The sequence below is a fragment of the Electrona antarctica genome (assembly GCF_951216825.1).
Source record: "Electrona antarctica genome assembly, chromosome: 13".
NCBI lineage: Eukaryota > Metazoa > Chordata > Actinopteri > Myctophiformes > Myctophidae > Electrona > Electrona antarctica.
In genome coordinates this window covers 38,874,731-38,894,152 of record NC_136794.1, presented here as the reverse complement: position 1 = coordinate 38,894,152, position 19,422 = coordinate 38,874,731, and the positions used below count along the sequence as shown (strand labels likewise).

Below are 19,422 nucleotides of genomic sequence, written 5' to 3'. Positions count from 1 at the left end.
AGAGGAAAATTGGGCTAAATCATGTTCACATCTCTGGCAGGGACGTGCAGAGAGTGTTAAGAGGAGTGAGAGGGCACTTTTGGACCAAAAATAGCAGATCTACAAGCTCACAACACGTCACACTGCGACGCGTTGAGAGCTTGTAGATCAGCTATTTTCTGGGCACAACCCAGCACTCTTCAACTAGTGGAGATGTCGGTGTGTAACGACATGGATTTCAAAACAAATTAGTTCAACGCAAAATGCTGTGTTCAAGTTCAGGAGAATACTTAGGGGGAAAAAAGCAATTCTCCTGAAGGCTGCCTTCCGGCGTGGCATGGAAAGGCAGTGGCACCGTGTAGTAAACGCTGCATTCGTTGGTCTGGAAAGGCAGTGGCACCGTGTAGTAAACGCTGCATTCGTTGGTCTGGAAAGGGCAGTTGTTTTACAGACAGGTAAAAGGGCAGCAGGGGCTGAAACCCTTAGGGCTCCATTTTCGTCACCGCTAAACCCCTTATCCGTAAACTTCTTTGCCTTTTTTTTACTATTTTGAAAAACATTTTTGAATAATTCAACTAGCCAATCTACATTGACACGTTGTGAGCTTGTAGACTGGCGAAGAAGTTTAGGGATAAGGGGTTTAGCGGTGACAAAAATGGAGCCCTTAGAGTGTATATGAATAGAGATGGCACCCGAGTTCTCCTCCCATCCACTTGCATTAACCCATTTTGGGGCGGGAACCCCTTTTGGTGTTAGCATTATGTTATGCTTTAGCTATTGAAACATAGCAGATCTACAAGCTCGTAGCGCGCCACTCGGTAGGTCTGCTATTTTTGAAAAATCGAAGAACGACTGACATAGAAACATAGCTTTTTCAGAAAACTGTCAGGATGTAGAAGACATTTTTAGAATCTGATCTCAGGTCAAAATGGGTTAAGTAAAGTTGCTCAAAAGCGCATGAGGCGATTTCACTCCTCCTTCCGGGTAGGATCAGAGTGCATTCTGGGATGGATTGGACCCAAACACATGAACGCGCTGGCCGTTGACTATCATTGCACGTGTTCACCTGCGTTCACGTATGAAACAGCGTTCACGTGTCGTCATGAACGTGCGCAATGATAGTCAACGGACCAGCGCGTTAAATGGTAAATGGTGCATTTATATAGCGCCTTTATCCAAGGCGCTTTTACATAGATTGTGCATTACATTCACCCATTCACACACACATTCATACACCAATTGAGGTGGAAGCCATGCAAGGTACCAACCAGCACATCGGGAGCAATTTGGGGTTCAGTGTCTTGCCCAAGGACACTTCGACATGTAGACAGGAGGAGCCGGGATTCGAACCACCGACCCATGGATCATTGGACGACCTGCTCTACCTCTTGAGCCACAGTCGCCCATGCGTTCATGTGTTTGGGTCCAAACTGCAATACCAAATTCGGCCACTATGTCCATTTCGCCTCAGGGTTTCCTCCGGGTGCCGTCTCTATTTCATATATACTCTAAGGCTGAAACCCCCATTTGATGTCTATGTGTGCACGTCCCTGTGGCGGTTCTAATTCTGTCTGGCTATAAAGCCCAGTGGTCGCTCTGGGATTGGTCTGTAAGTATGCTGTGATTCCAGTAAACAATAAACATCGCTGACGACAAAGGAACACACATTACGTTTTTACTAGCTCTGGAGAGACAGGGAGGGCTTCTTGTGTGTGTGTGTGTGTGTGTGAGTGCGAGTGTGAGAGTGTGTGGCCGTGTGTGTGTGTGTGCGCGCATGTGTGTCCTAACAAAAGGCAGTTTTAAGCCTGCCTTTTGTCTAAATACGTCCCCCTGCTGTGTACAATTGCTTTTCTGTGCTTCCCTCAATGGCTCCCCACGAAGAGACATTTGTATGGCATGTCCTCCTTGAATTGCACGTCTCCTTCTCACTGGAGAGGTTGTTAATCGCCCCTCTTGGGGGAAAATAAATCCAGCTTTGAGAATAAGAGCTGGACCGATATAGTAATGGTCTGGCCGATATATCGGCCTTTATTTGACTTGGTGATACCCCGGTAGGAGGTATCAGTATTATGCATGCAGCCGATGACCCTATTTTGGGCGTGTCAATATAGACCATATCAGAATGTTTGAATGTTCGTAAACAAACAAGAAGAAACAGGTATTTCCGGGTAGAATGTCTATGGATGTTTTCACGATAAAATGTAAAGTATGTCCAGAACATTAGCTACAGTATGTCTAATTCGTCAACCTGTGGATATAACAAATAACATAATAATTGGTTCTAATACTCAATAGCAATATCAAATCAAGTGTCCTGTTCTTGCAGAAATAACGTTAACAAAATACTACTGCTCAATCCTGTTATTGATTGGCCAAGCAGGGATGCACTGGGTCCCATTGTTCAGACTAGACCTGTACGTCCCATTGTTCAGACTAGACCTGTCCGTCCCATTGTTCAGACTAGACCTGTCCGTGATGCACTGGGTCCCATTGTTCAGACTAGACCTGTAGGCCTACGTGATGCACTGGGTCCCATTGTTCAGACTAGACCTGTACGTGATGCACTGGGTCCCATTGTTCAGACTAGACCTGTACGTGATGCACTGGGTCCCATTGTTCAGACTAGACCTGTAGGCCTACGTGATGCACTGGGTCCCATTGTTCAGACTAGACCTGTACGTCCCATTGTTCAGACTAGACCTGTACGTCCCATTGTTCAGACTAGACCTGTACGTCCCATTGTTCAGACTAGACCTGTACGTCCCATTGTTCAGACTAGACCTGTACGTCCCATTGTTCAGACTAGACCTGTCCGTCCCATTGTTCAGACTAGACCTGTCCGTCCCATTGTTCAGACTAGACCTGTCCGTCCCATTGTTCAGACTAGACCTGTACGTCCCATTGTTCAGACTAGACCTGTACGTCCCATTGTTCAGACTAGACCTGTACGTCCCATTGTTCAGACTAGACCTGTCCGTCCCATTGTTCAGACTAGACCTGTCCGTCCCATTGTTCAGACTAGACCTGTCCGTCCCATTGTTCAGACTAGACCTGTCCGTCCCATTGTTCAGACTAGACCTGTCCGTCCCATTGTTCAGACTAGACCTGTCCGTCCCATTGTTCAGACTAGACCTGTCCGTCCCATTGTTCAGACTAGACCTGTCCGTCCCATTGTTCAGACTAGACCTGTCCGTCCCATTGTTCAGACTAGACCTGTCCGTCCCATTGTTCAGACTAGACCTGTACGTCCCATTGTTCAGACTAGACCTGTCCGTCCCATTGTTAAGACTAGACCTGTACGTGCCCGTCGGCCACCGGCCTACTTGAGAACGATGCAACTTGGGAACCTAATAATACCCGTTGTCAACTTGTCATAGCACCCGTTTTAACCATCTGGCAGTGTCCCACATGGAGATCTCTATCTGCCTGTGTCTGAAGAGGGCAAACTGACTGACTGTGAAAAGTGGACTGGTTAAGTAATCAATTGTCAGGTGTGGGGTTGCCATGGCAATCAATTGGCTGAGGCAGAGGCTGGAAATTGCACAGGTGAGGGTGAGGCCCGCTGGCAGAGCTTGACCAGAGCCCTTTTGTGGTGGTTCTGGAGAACTGTGGGTCCGACCAACTCGATACCGGGCACTGCACTCCCTGACAGACAGACAGACAGACAGACAGAGACGTGACATTTATAGTTGGATGATATTTATAGGGTTATATTGATATTGTAGCTACTGTATTTTATTTGATTACGTATAGATATGTTGTTTCATAGCAATTAGTTGACTTTTGGTGAAAAGGCCTGCATATACTGTATCGGTTAATAACGGAAATGAAGAGCTGGACAATATCAGAATATTGGATATCGGCAAAAAAGTCTATCGGACATCCCTAGTTCAAATCTTAGCTTTTTGCCAATTATTTGGGGGCCATCATGATCATGCAATACCCTCACGGCCCACCAGTGGACCCCGGCCCACAAGTTGAGAACCACTCATTCACAGAAATTGTCAGAAAGTATTCTGACAAAAATAATAAATAAAAACATGCTGAGATATAATAAAGGCCTGCAGCTGCTTGAGCAGAGTGGCACTTCCATTTCAAACCAAACATCCAAATAGCTGCTTTTCTGCTCGTGCAGCATTCCTCAACAGCCCTGGCCCTTGGCTAGTTCTCATTTTCCCATGTGTTCATAATTTTTGACATATGGGAAGCAAGTTTTGCGGCCACCCTGGACTAGCTTAATTCTTGGAAAGTTAAAGTGCGGGGCACACCCAATCCAATCCAATCCACTCTATTTATAAAGCACATTTTACAACTCCAGAGTTTACAAAGTGCTGTACAGAATAAAACTAAATACACTGTAGCTAAACGCAGAGAACAACAGCAAACATACAAAAAATACACAACGGATACAAAACATGGACCATGGAAACTCAACCAGGGTTAAAAGCCAAGGTGTAGAGGTGGGTCTTTAGGAGGGATTTAAAGGTCTCAATGGAGGGGGCCGGTTTGACATTGGGGGGGGGGAGCGCATTCCATAATTTGCGGGCTATGATGGAAAAGGCTCTATCGCCTCTGGTCACCCTGCAAACTTAACCCATTTCTAAAAAAAAATGTCTTCTAAATCCTGACAGTTTTCAGAAAAACCTATGTTTCATAGTGGTCAGTGGTTCATACATTTTCATGTCAAGGACCCCAAAAATGTATGTAATTGGCCGCCGACCCCCATCTGAAAATATGTTGTTCCAGGGACCCCCCCAGAAGCTAAGATTTGAGCTAAAAACGTTCGCTCTGAAAGAATATATAAAGATTTGCGCCACATTTTCATGATTTTTCAAAAATAGCAGACCTACAAGCTTGTAGATCTGCCATTTCTAAATAGCTAAAGCATAACATAATGCTTGAAACACCAAAAAGGGTTTCTGCCCAAAATGGGTAAAACTGTGGGGCACACCCTGCAAACTTTAAATGCCCCATACGAGAGCCAAAAAACTGTGTTTGAAAAAGCTCTACTCCCCCAGCTACTAGTTGGGGCTGGCCTGTCTCCTAAGCTCTACTCCCCCAGCTACTAGTTGGGGCTGGCCTGTCTCCTAAGCTCTACTCCCCCAGCTACTAGTTGGGGCTGGCCTGTCTCCTAAAGCTCTACTCCCCCAGCTACTAGTTGGGGTTGGCCTGTCTCCTAAAGCTCTACTCCCCCAGCTACTAGTTGGGGCTGGCCTGTCTCCTAAGCTCTACTCCCCCAGCTACTAGTTGGGGCTGGCCTGTCTCCTAAGCTCTACTCCCCCAGCTACTAGTTGGGGCTGGCCTGTCTCCTAAAGCTCTACTCCCCCAGCTACTAGTTGGGGCTGGCCTGTCTCTAAAGCTCTACTCCCCCAGCTACTAGTTGGGGCTGGCCTGTCTCCTAAAAGCTCTACTCCCCCAGCTACTAGTTGGGGCTGGCCTGTCTCCTAAGCTCTACTCCCCCAGCTACTAGTTGGGGCTGGCCTGTCTCCTAAAAGCTCTACTCCCCCAGCTACTAGTTGGGGCTGGCCTGTCTCTAAAGCTCTACTCCCCCAGCTACTAGTTGGGGCTGGCCTGTCTCCTAAAGCTCTACTCCCCCAGCTACTAGTTGGGGCTGGCCTGTCTCTAAAGCTCTACTCCCCCAGCTACTAGTTGGGGCTGGCCTGTCTCCTAAAAGCTCTACTCCCCCAGCTACTAGTTGGGGCTGGCCTGTCTCCTAAGCTCTACTCCCCCAGCTACTAGTTGGGGCTGGCCTGTCTCCTAAAAGCTCTACTCCCCCAGCTACTAGTTGGGGCTGGCCTGTCTCTAAAGCTCTACTCCCCCAGCTACTAGTTGGGGCTGGCCTGTCTCCTAAAGCTCTACTCCCCCAGCTACTAGTTGGGGCTGGCCTGTCTCTAAAGCTCTACTTCCCCAGCTACTAGTTGGGGCTGGCCTGTCTCTAAAGCTCTACTCCCCCAGCTACTAGTTGGGGCTGGCCTGCTCTACTCCCCCAGCTACTAGTTGGGGCTGGCCTGTCTCCTAAGCTGGGATTTGGCTGAGAAAATGGTTTAATGGCTTTCTCATTGTCAAGAAGGCAGTGGAAGCTATGCAAACATTGTCTTGCCCCACCTAATATGTACAAGAGACATGATCTGTCAATAGTTCTGTCCAGTAGAGGTGTGTGTATACAGTGAGTGTACTGCACAATATGTGTCGATGTGTGAGCTCTGCATCCATAACAACAAACTAGGGCTGCAGCTATGGATGCACCGAAAGGGAAATTCTTGGCCGAAACCGAATACCGATTATAGGAAACAGTTGGCTGAATACCGAATATGATTAATATTATATATCTTTTTTCCTACCATTGCTGTCATGGCCGTACCTTTTAAAGCTACCTGATTTATGCCAAAGAAATGGTTATGGCAAAACTTAACTTAAATAATAATCACTTTGTTTTTGGTATTTTTGTATTTTGTTATATCAGTGAATCGATTAACCCCTTAAGCCTTATGTTATACTTTGTCACATGACGGTCCATCCATCCATCTTCAACCATTACTTATATCTGGAGTTGGTCACTGATTTGTGGCACATATACGAGTGCCTCCTAGCAGCGTCACTGCGTCAGTAGCCTCGGAAACCCAGAAGTTTTTATTTCCAGGGAGAGAAAAAAAAGTCTGGGGCCGAGTCCACTTCAATTCGGCATAGAGTAGCGCAAACGTCGCTCACTCTCTGCTGATTTCTGATCTGCAAGATCTCAGTTAGCTCATAACATTAGCTTATGTTGCCCCTCGCGTTCCACGTCTCACTTGCGCTCTCATACAAATCCCTTACACAACAGCAGCCGTTCGGACTATGGGTTTTATGGTTAAGTCTCCCATTGGCTTAGAGGCAGAATTGAGGCAGCCAATCATGAAGGTGTGTCTACTAAGGTTGTCTTTACGGTCGCTAGTAGACAAGTAGCAAATGTAGTCCAGGCGCTTTTAAAGCAAAAACAAAACTCATATTTGCACTATAGTATAAACTATGTGTATGGCTCCCCCATATCTTGCAAGCATGATCTAACCCTACAAACCATCCCGCACACTCAGATCAGCCAACTCGGAAGCTGGAAAACGCCGGGACAGCGCTCCACACGTCCCAAACTCTTCTCCCTTCTGGCTCCAAAACTATGGAATGCACTTCCCATTACAATCAGAACCGCAGACTCACTCCCAATCTTCCGCCATAGTCTGAAAACCCACCTGTTCAGACTCCATCATGGCCCGTAGGACTTACCCTAGCTCCTTAGATAGCACTTTATGTAGACTTAGATAGCATTTTATACAGACTTATAGCATGTTATGTAGACAGCACTAGAATTGCATTGTATGTAGTCACAGCACTTTACCATAGTATAGTATATATGTATAGTTTATATGTATAGTTTCATTATATAGATATCCCACTGTTACGTTCTTAGTTTACGCATTTTTCATGATAACTACTTTTTATGTATGCGATGTATTGCCATGCTTTTCGTTCTTGCTTAATGTAAATCGCTCTGGATTGAGAGCGTCTGCTAAATGCCTAACTTGTAAATTGTATGTGCGTACCGGCGCTTCATGAATGAGGCCCATTGTGTTTTTGTATACGCAAGTAGTCTTCCTCTTTGAGGTTCCCCTCCTCTCCTTCGTCCTGTTGCTATGCTTAGCAAATATTCCCGGAATGTTCCTATTTGGCAGACAGAGAGAGAGAGATAGAGAGAGAGAGAGAGAGAGCTACGGCATATAGCCAGACCTGATTATTTTTCTCTGTGAAACTCCACTACAGACATTCATTATACCAATTACAGGCCTCTCTCTTCATCCAAAACATTTTCTTGTTGGCCACTAATGAACTCTAATAAAGTTACGCACCCGGCGCCTCCATGTCATTCAGGTTAGACATGCACTCTCCGTTTAATTCAATTGGCTTCCATTAAAGCACAGCCTCATAATCCTAACACAAAATCAGAGCTGTTTGTTTATGTTAGTGGTTCTTCGCCAAGTGAGTCCGAGGACCTCCACCAGGGATCCTTTTTAGCTTGGGCACCATTTTTATGTTTTATGTTTTCAGAAGGGGGTCCAAATACAATACATTCATCATTTGGGAGTCCTTTTCCAAGCAGTGGTTTACATCAATTCCCAAAGTGGGGTCCGGGGACTCACAGGGGTCCTTGAGGGAGTTCCAGGGGGTCCCCAGCTAAATTATAGTTTGGAACCAAATGGACCCTTATGGGTGTGTAACTCTGAGAGTGTACAAATGGAACCAAATGGACCCGTTGCATGTCAAACTGGGGGTGAAAATGGTTGAAAATCACAGCTAGAGCTGTAAACATCTTCTCTTATGGCCTGGGGGTCCCTGGCATACGTTTTCAAATGGGGGTCCACGGGCTAATTAGTGTCAATTTGGGGGTCCTTGACATGAAAAAGTTTGGGAAGCAAACTTTGGTCCAGTGTCTGTGTGTGCATCCAGTCAGGAGCAACCTTCCCCTCTGCTGCACCACATTGTTTGAAGTGGGAGAGGCTCCTCCCCCTGGCTCCTCCCCCTGCCTTAGTCAAGGTCCTAGACCTACTGCCATGGTAACTATGGCCTTGGCAAAGCCAGACACACACCCACACACACACACACACACACACACACACACACACACACACACAGTGGGTGAATACTTAACAATGTTGCCTAGCACCATGGTTGGTAACATATAGGCACACCACACAGATCACTAATAATAACCATTCTGTGTCCTGCATACATACTAGCTAGGTTCAGCAAAATTAGGGATGTATTTATTAACAATTAAGCCACACACGGCCTAGATTGAATAAGGTGCATCAACGATACTTTGTAAAATAGTGATATTATTGTTGACACTGCAGCATGTGGCAGCGGTGGCCGAACGGTTTGCGGAGCGGTCTTGATACCGGAAGGTCGCCAGTTCGAATCCCCGGAACGGCACGTTAAAATTACCACCGCTGAAGTGCCCTTGAGCAAGGCATTGAACCCCTACCATGAAATGTTCTATGAGCAGGGTGTGGCTGTAAACAAGCATCTCGAGCTTAGTCCACTTCCCTGGGTAAACAAAGAACTTTGCTTACTTTGCTTTGCATGCAAACATTGGCCATAATGTTTCCTTGTCTCTGTAGGCAAGCTACTGTACAGCTGGGTTGAACCACTTCAAAATACCATTTTATTTGCTAAAGCAAAACTTACGTAATGTAGCTTTACATGGTTAAAATGTGTGCTTTGGATAGCGCCTTTATCCAAACAATGTGCATTACCAGCAGTGGTTCCCAAACCTTTTCATGTCAAGGACCCCCAAATTGACATCCATTAGCCTGCGGGGCGGGCTCCCATTTGAAAAGTTATGCCAGGGACCCCCCCATAAAGAGATCTAGCAGAGATTCTCAACCCGTTTCATGTCAAGGACCCCCAAATTGACATCCATTAGCCTGCGGGGCGGGCTCCCATTTGAAAAGATATGCCAGGGACCCCCCATAAAGAGATTCTCAACCCGTTTCATTTCAAGGACCCCCAGCTTGACATGCATTCGTCTACGGACCCCCATTTTATTGCACTTTGGGAACCACTGAGCTAGAGAGCGGACATAATGGAGTATAACAGAACAAGTAAGACGCGCGGACGCAGCTCGTAAATTGCAATAACAACAATTAGAATAAATTACTTCCTTTTTTATTTTTTATTTTAAGTTCTCTTTTTTTTAAGTTAAGTTTTTTAAGTTTTTTTTAGTGTATGTGTGCGTGCGGCCGTGCGTGTGTTTTTTTTTTTTAAAGGTTTCTTTAAGTTTTTTTTGTACGTTTTTTTTTTTTAAGTTACGTTTTTTTTAAAGTTAAATTTGTGTGTGTGTGTGTGTGTGTGTGTGGGTTTTTTTTGTGTGTGATACAGCTGCGCCCTCTGGTGGCGGGCGGGTGGTGTTACAGCGTGACACACACACACAGACAGACAGACAGACAGACATGTTCTGCTAGGTCTCATAGTTAGTGCTCACTGCGTTCGCAACCACTGAGCTAGAGAGAGGACAGCCATGCCCCCACTATTCATTATAATGGAGTATAACTGAACCACCTGAGCTAGAGAGAGGACAGCCATGCCCCCACTATTCATTATAATGGAGTATAACAGAACCACTGAGCTAGAGAGAGGACAGCCATGCCCCCACTATTCATTATAATGGAGTATAACTGAACCACCTGAGCTAGAGAGAGGACAGCCATGCCCCCACTATTCATTATAATGGAGTATAACAGAACCACTGAGCTAGAGAGAGGACAGCCATGCCCCCACTATTCATTATAATGGAGTTATAACTGAACCACTGAGCTAGAGAGAGGACAGCCACGCCCCCACTATTCATTATAATGGAGTATAACTGAACCACTGAGGTAGAGAGAGGACAGCCATGCCCCCACTATTCATTATAATGGAGTATAACTGAACCACTGAGCTAGAGAGAGGACAGCCATGCCCCCACTATTCATTATAATGGAGTATAACTGAACCACCTGAGCTAGAGAGAGGACAGCCATGCCCCCACTATTCATTATAATGGAGTATAACAGAACCACTGAGCTAGAGAGAGGACAGCCATGCCCCCACTATTCATTATAATGGAGTATAACTGAACCACCTGAGCTAGAGAGAGGACAGCCATGCCCCCACTATTCATTATAATGGAGTATAACAGAACCACTGAGCTAGAGAGAGGACAGCCATGCCCCCACTATTCATTATAATGGAGTTATAACTGAACCACTGAGCTAGAGAGAGGACAGCCACGCCCCCACTATTCATTATAATGGAGTATAACTGAACCACTGAGGTAGAGAGAGGACAGCCATGCCCCCACTATTCATTATAATGGAGTATAACAGAACCACTGAGCTAGAGAGAGGACAGCCATGCCCCCACTATTCATTATAATGGAGTATAACTGAACCACCTGAGCTAGAGAGAGGACAGCCATGCCCCCACTATTCATTATAATGGAGTATAACTGAACCTCTGAGCTAGAGAGAGGACAGCCATGCCCCCACTATTCATTATAATGGAGTATAACTGAACCGCTGAGCTAGAGAGAGGACAGCCATGCCCCCACTATTCATTATAATGGAGTATAACAGAACAACCTGAGCTAGAGAGCGGACATAACGGGGGTTCTCAACGTTCTTGGCTGGGAAATGCGTTGGTCATGTTTCGCTCAAACGAAAGAAAGCAAAAATGAAAAAAATAAAATAACACTCATCTTTTACTTTCTCTAATAACCTAAAACATGGTCGAAAAAATAACAAAAACAAAGTTGTCCTTAAAGGTATAGCCAACAGCATCTGTGAATGACATGGATTGTCCTCTCTCTCTCTCTCTCTCCAACCTCTCTCCAACCCCCCTCGTCCCTTCTGTCTCGTTGTCCCTCTTTCCCCCTCATGTCTTCTGGGATGTTCTCTCTTACTGCATCCAACCCCTCATCTCACCCCACCCCACCCCACCTCACCCCACCCCACCCCCCCTCACCCCACCTCACCCCACCCCACCCCACCCCACCCCACCCCACCCCACCTCACCCCACCCAAAGGAGGCGCAGACGGAGCAACGACCACAGTGGTGTTACAGGTAGAGCCGTTCAATTCACGATCAATTACATTTTACTTGGGGATTAATTTCTGATGTTATAAAAATAAAATGTACAGGGTAGCTATGACAAAAATATGCAAAGAAATGACTATAGGCCTATACAGATTCATGTGCACAGTTGTTCTTTACATGGATTTTTATGTTCCCGTTAATATTAACCATCCAGCAATATTTAAAAAATATGCATCATTATTACTAGTGCAAAAAAAAACCACACTATGGCCAAAATAGGTTATATTGAATAATTGTAAACCTATATGTACAAAACTATTATCTACAAGCTTACAACGCATCGCCATGCAACACCTTGTGAGCTTGTAGATTGGTTATTTCCGCAACTTTTGAAACGGATTTATACAGGCGAATGGACGCAATTGTGACGATTAGCTATGCAAAACAATTGCAATTATCTACAAATAATTGCATTCTGCAATAACAGTGACACACAGTGACCTCATTATGTGCTATAATGATTGCGAACTGGCCTGCAGCAGAGCCATTGAAGTACGACAGAGTTACGACATCTCCGCTCACGTCATGGGGCTTCAGTCCAATGACTGTCCGGCCAGTCCTCTTAAGTTCTACATAGACTTTTATTGACAAAGAGCTTAGCGAAGAGTGACAATGTCCTGGACGGGAAGTTGGCAGAATGCAGCCCAGCTTTAATGATCTTAAATCCCTTTATTTATTTATTTTGTAATAGTACACCATAAACATTACAGAGACTGTAGTTGTCCCTGTGCAATACTTTAAAACAGTTGTCATGTTGCACACATGCCTAAAACTGCTGATATTTGCGCCGCCCTCGTTGAAGACAATGTATTTCAAACTCCAGGTTTTGTAACTCCAGGGCTGCATTAGCCTGGCTAATAAGCCAGACTCAAATCACACTGTCGTGTGGTATTTGAGTCTGGAGATGCTGTGTATGGATCTTGTTCCCGGGGGGCGGGTTCAAACATTTTCTCTTTGACGCAATTGGTTAGAGCTACTGTCAGTCAAAGGTCTCAAGCATTGAACGTCACTGTACCAAAGCCCGCCCATATTGCATACCGTGTCCCGATTGGCCACACCATTTCTCTGGTGTAGGAAATGGGCGTACAATTGAGCCTCTCCAGACCGTAATCCGTCGGCAGGCAATTTCTTTTTTGCCAACGGCTGATTCGGTCTGGCTTATTAGCCAGGCTAGGGCTGCATGAACAGCGCTCAAGTTCTGTTTTCTGTCCCCCTCAATGGCGTAACTCTGTGTAACTCTATGGCTCTGGTCTGCAGTGGTTCCAGGCAGCAGTGAGAGGAGGTGGCAGGAGGACCGGGCGGAGGTCTGCAGCAGGTGGAGCTGGCTGCAGCTGCGCGTGGCCGAGCTGCTGGGACGCATCCAGCAGCTGGAGGAGCTCCACAAGCACATCTGCTCCACCAAGGTAGAACTGGAAGAAAAAATAACCAGGGGTTCCCCAGATGTCTTAAGGGCCTTGCAAACGGGGAGCGAGGAACGCACATGTTGTTGCTTGGATCAACGACAGGTCTGCTACAGGTTACTTACAACAAAATACACGATGGATTAACCACCGTAGCCCTGTTTGATAGCGAAAATAGAGAGGTTATTTTGTAAGGTTTTGTATTTATTTCATTAGTAGGATTTATTTTTATTTTCTGAAATTCTTTGGGAAACTTTCTGTTTTTTTTTGTTTTTTTTTCTGACATAATTTTTTTCAATTTATCTTTTTGAAAATGTAGAAAATCCTTTAAAACATTTTTAAACACAATTTATAGGAAACAATTAAGGGAAAAGAAAAGAAAAGTCCTTTCCTCGCAACAAATCTTGTTTTCCCCCCCATGCCCCAGTGTTTGAAACACTGAAATACTGAAATCATGACCCCGATATACCTCACCGAGCTTCTGCGGCCTTACATTCCAGCCAGGGCTCTGAGGTCTGCTGATCAGTCACTACTAACTGTACTTGAAACAACAAAACGGACCAGGGGCGGCCGTGCCTTCGCCTCAGCCGCCCCCGCGCTCTGTAACAATCTACCTTTCCCTATCTGATCTGCCCATTCCATTGAAGTGTTCAGATCCTTATTGAAAACTCACCTATTTTCCTTTTAATTGTACTTGATTGTCTTAAAACATGAGTTTTATGATGTTCTTACTTGTTTGTGCGCTGATGGGCGCTGTTGATGTTCTGTTTGTTTTAACCTGTACAGCACTTTACAATTTACAATTTAGGCATTTAGCAGACGCTCTTAATCCAGAGCGACTTACATTAAGCAATAACAAAAGCATGGCATACATCACATATATAAAAAGTAATTATGAATCATGCGTAAACTAAGAACGTAACAGTGGAGTATCTATGTAAACTATACATACTATACTATATAATATATTATACATGTGTACTATAAAGTGCTATGACTACATAAAGTGCAATTCTAGAGCTGTCTACGTAACAAGCTATAAGTCTGCTAAGGTCAGCTTCTGTTGTTTTAAATGTGCTATATGAATAAAAATAAAGAAATAAAGTTTGATTGATGACTGTTTGACTAGGATGAAACATGGAGGGCTCCATATTCGTCACCGCTAAACCCCTAAACCCCCTAAACTTCGTTGCCTTTTTTTTTTACTATTTTGCACAACATTTTTGAATAGTTAAAATGCCCATTCTACAAGCACACAACGTGTCAATGTAGATTGGCCAGTTGAACTTTTCAAAATGTTTTTCAAAATAGAAAAAAAAAAAGGCAAAGGAGTTTAGGATAATAAGGGGTTTAGCGGTGACGAAAATGGAGCCCGGAGTGTGTTTTGGCCTCCCGAGTAGGACATGAGAGGCACTTACATGAAGCTCCCTCCTACATTCTACAGTACATTCAGAAACGAGTGGGAGTTGTCTTTTGAGAATGAATGACGTCAGACTTTAATGTGACTCACTGAACTGCAAGATTGAAATCACTCCCAACATCTTGCCGTTTATTTATGACAGTTGCACTGTGCATTACATATTTAATGAAATAAAGCAGGGGCGCAGATAGCATTTTATAACGGGGGGGACATATTTGGGAGCTATCTGCGCGCAAAAAAATTCTTGAGGACTTTCGCGCATAATTACGCAGATTTTCCGCGTTTTTTTTAGCGGATTTCACGGCAAAACACATGCAGCCACAGTACATGGCTTTTTTTTTGGAGGGGATAATCCCCCCTCCTCATGAAACTGAGGGGGTCGTGCCCCCCCCCCCCCCCCCTATCTGCACGCCTGAAATAAAGAATGATATATATAGAATACATGAAATAACTGTTGCGAGGTTTGTAGATTGGCTATTTTCATATGCTTCTACAATTCCAAGCGCTTGTCAGGGTGGGCAGTCCCCAGTTCAAATATCATTACTTTGTGGGGGTGCCCAGTTCAAATATGATTACTTTGTGGGGGTCCCCAGTTCAAATATGATTACTTTGTGGGGGTGCCCAGTTCAAATATGATTACTTTGTGGGGGTGCCCAGTTCAAATATGATTACTTTGTGGGGGTGCCCAGTTCAAATATGATTACTTTGTGGGGGTGCCCAGTTCAAATATGATTACTTTGTGGGGGTCCTCAGTTCAAATATGATTACTTTGTGGGGGTCCCCAGTTCAAATATGATTACTTTGTGGGGGTCCCCAGTTCAAATATGATTACTTTGTGGGGGTGCCCAGTTCAAATATGATTACTTTGTGGGGGTGCCAAGTTCAAATATGATTACTTTCTGGGGGTGCCCAGTTCAAATATGATTACTTTGTGGGGGTGCCCAGTTCAAATATGATTACTTTGTGGGGGTGCCCAGTTCAAATATGATTACTTTGTGGGGGTGCCCAGTTCAAATATGATTACTTTGTGGGGGTGCCCAGTTCAAATATGATTACTTTGTGGGGGTCCCCAGTTCAAATATGATTACTTTGTGGGGGTCCCCAGTTCAAATATGATTACTTTGTGTGGGTCCCCAGTTCAAATATGATTACTTTGTGGGGGTGCCCAGTTCAAATATGATTACTTTGTGGGGGTCCCCAGTTCAAATATGATTACTTTGTGGGGGTGCCCAGTTCAAATATGATTACTTTGTGGGGGTGCCCAGTTCAAATATGATTACTTTGTGGGGGTCCCCAGTTCAAATATGATTACTTTGTGGGGGTCCCCAGTTCAAATATGATTACTTTGTGTGGGTCCCCAGTTCAAATATGATTACTTTGTGGGGGTGCCCAGTTCAAATATGATTACTTTGTGGGGGTCCCCAGTTCAAATATGATTACTTTGTGGGGGTGCCCAGTTCAAATATGATTACTTTGTGGGGGTGCCCAGTTCAAATATGATTACTTTGTGGGGGTGCCCAGTTCAAATATGATTACTTTGTGGGGGTGCCCAGTTCAAATATGATTACTTTGTGGGCGTGCCCAGTTCAAATATGACCATTTTTGGTTGGTTGCGGCTTGAAGAGCTTGAGAACCAACCACGGGTGTAGAACACGGCCTCAGGTCATGGAGTGTGGGGGAATAGGTGTGCTTGATCTAGTTTAGGCAGCAAGGCGAGCAGATTTGAGTCTAATGCGGTGTGTGTGTGTGTGTGTGTGTGTGCGTGTGCGTGTGCGTGCGCGCGCTCGCCAGGGCGGAGTGGTACTGGCCAAGTCGCAGCCTCTGACAGACAGACAGATCCAGCAGACGCTGCTGAGGGAGACGGCAGGGCTGTCCTACACCACCACCGGGGCCGGAGAGCTGCCTGCGGACACCGACAGCGAACCCAGCAGCCCCACACGCCTCCTTCACAACATACAGAGACAGGTATACAATAGGATCCAGGAGCCCCACACGCCTCCTTCACAACATACAGAGACAGGTACGGTAGAATCCAGGAGCCCCACACGCCTCCTTCACAACATAGAGACAGGTACGGTAGAATCCAGCAGCCCCACACGCCTCCTTCACAACATACAGAGACAGGTACGGTAGAATCCAGGAGCCCCACACGCCTCCTTCACAACATACAGAGACGGGTACGGTAGAATCCAGCAGCCCCACACGCCTCCTTCACAACATACAGAGACAGGTATACAATAGGATCCAGGAGCCCCACGCACCTCCTTCACAACATACAGACCCTAACCCTCCTGTAAGGCCTGTCAATCTAAGCTAAAAAGGGTGTGTGTGTGCCTCAAAAGAAATTGCAATAGTAATGGTTCAAGGTTGTTTTTATGATACTTAGGGTCATCCAAATAGCATATTAAAAATTGTAGATTAAATAATTAGTGGATCATGGTAAAGTAGCATGTCACTTGTCAAACTTAGGGGATTTTCATAATTCTGAATCCTTTACAAACATTAGTTTTGCACGAAAAACGGCTATAGCCATTTGGGTAAGTGGCTATGGCCTCATTTAGGCCAATGATCCAAAATGCCGCAGCTCGTCTGGTCTTCAACCAGCCAAAATTCTCACATGTCTCCCCCCTGCTCCGCTCCCTGCACTGGCTCCCAGTCGCTGCCCGCACAGAATACAAAACTCTGATGCTGGCATTCAAAGCAACCAAAGGTATGGCTCCCCCATATCTTGCAAGCATGATTGAACCCTACAAACCCTCCCGCGCACTCAGATCAGCCAACGCAGGAAAGCTGGAAGTACCCTCACTAAAAACGCCGGGCCAACGCTCCACACGTCCCAAACTCTTCTCCCTTCTGGCCCCAAAACTGTGGAATGCACTCCCCGTTGCAGTCAGAACTGCAGCATCACTCCCGATCTTCCGCCGTAGTCTGAAGACCCACCTTTTCAGACTCCATCATGGCCCATAGCAATTATCCTACCCCCTTAGATAGCACTTTTTAGACTTAGATAGCATTTGAAACAGACTTATAGCATGTCATGTAGACAGCACAATAATTGCATTGTATATAGTCATAGCACATCATAGTAGCCTACATATGTATAGCATAGTATAGTATATATGTATAGTTAATATGTATAGTGTCATTATATAGATATGTTCTAGTTACGTTCTTAGCTTACGCATGTTTCTTGATAAATGCTTTTTATATATGTGATGTATTCCCATACTTTTGTTCCTGCCTAATGTAAATCGCTCTGGATTAAGAGCGTCTGCTAAATGCCTAAATTGTAAATTGTAAATTGTAATCGTGAATAAATAAAATACAAATCATAAGAAAGTCCATAAATTAGAAAACAATTGTTTAAGATGATAACGTGTCGCTTCGCACCGCGTTGTGAGCTGGTAGATCGGCTATTTTCCACTAATTTGGGTCCCAGGTAAAATGTCTAATTTCTCTTCTGGGTCTTGTAAAGTGAAAAAGTTTTGTAACCATTGGTTTTGATGCCTTCTCTCCACTGCAGAGTGTTGTAACCATTGGTGTTGATGCCTTCTCTCCACTGCAGAGTGTTGTAACCATTGGTTTTGATGCCTTCTCTCCACTGCAGAGTGTTGTAACCATTGGTTTTGATGCCTTCTCTCCACTGCAGAGTGTTGTAACCATTGGTTCTGATGCCTTCTCTCCACTGCAGAGTGTTGTAACTATTGGTTTTGATGCCTTCTCTCCACTGCAGAGTGTTGTAACCATTGGTTCTGATGCCTTCTCTCCACTGCAGAGTGTTGTAACCATTGGTTTTGATGCCTTCTCTCCACTGCAGAGTGTTGTAACCATTGGTTTTGATGCCTCCTCTCCACTGCAGAGTGTTGTAACCATTGGTTTTGATGCCTTCTCTCCACTGCAGAGTGTTGTAACCATTGGTTTTGATGCCTCCTCTCCACTGCAGAGTGTTGTAACCATTGGTTATGATGCCTTCTCTCCACTGCAGAGTGTTGTAACCATTGGTTTTGATGCCTTCTCTCCACTGCAGAGTGTTGTAACCATTGGTGTTGATGCCTTCTCTCCACTGCAGAGTGTTGTAACCATTGGTTTTGATGCCTTCTCTCCACTGCAGAGTGTTGTAACCATTGGTTTTGATGTCTTCTCTCCACTGCAGAGTGTTGTAACCATTGGTTTTGATGCCTCCTCTCCACTGCAGAGTGTCCAGCTGAGCCAGATAGTCACCAGCCTGTCTGCGTTCTCATCACCCAGCGCCAAACAACCACAGGCCTGGAAGGGCCTCAGCAAGAGAGCCTTCAGCCGGTACAAGATACTGCACGCACGCACGCACGCACGCACGCACGCACGCACGCACGCACGCACGCACGCACGCACGCACGCACGCACGCACGCACGCACGCACATACACGATTGTCACTATAGTATAGTAGTAGTATACTACACTGGTGTGCATGCCGTGACACAGATCCTCAGGATTTTGTGACAATCACAAATCATTATTATTTCTGTATATATATATATATATATATATACAAAAGTTATGCATTATTTTATTTTTTTATTCACTATATCAGCACTATTTTTATTTTTAATTAATGAATATATTCCTACAAACAAAATCTAAAAAAGGGGGATCTACGATAAATCGGAATTGAGTTTCTGTTTGAGAACATTAACTGACCAACACAAATATACAAACACAACGAGGTTAAGCTGTACAGCTGCTATAGGTTGTTGTAGCTGACACAATATAATATATTTGCTGAGAAAAGCACTATGGTTCTTTAATAACATCCAATGAAAGGCCCATAGAAACGTGAGGGAACCGTGTCATTTATCAAGAGTTTAACCCAGATTCTGAATGGGAACCCCTTTTGGTGTTTTAAGCATTATGTTATACTTTAGCTATTGAAAAATGGCAGATCTACAAGCTCATAGCGCGACACGCTACAAGCTTGTAGG

General features: G+C 45.0%; 1 protein-coding gene across 2 annotated transcripts in view; it reads left to right on the top strand.

The window, feature by feature from the left end:
* Positions 1–19,422, top strand: part of kansl1l (KAT8 regulatory NSL complex subunit 1-like) — a 56,376-nt gene that overhangs the window by 16,474 nt on the left and 20,480 nt on the right. For both annotated transcript variants that reach the window (XM_079519156.1, XM_079519155.1), the window contains exons 4-7: positions 11,573–11,610; positions 12,901–13,046; positions 16,255–16,428; positions 18,617–18,762. In XM_079519156.1, the coding sequence (XP_079375282.1) occupies positions 11,573–11,610; positions 12,901–13,046; positions 16,255–16,428; positions 18,617–18,762 (504 nt within the window). The remainder of the gene's footprint in view (positions 1–11,572; positions 11,611–12,900; positions 13,047–16,254; positions 16,429–18,616; positions 18,763–19,422) is intronic.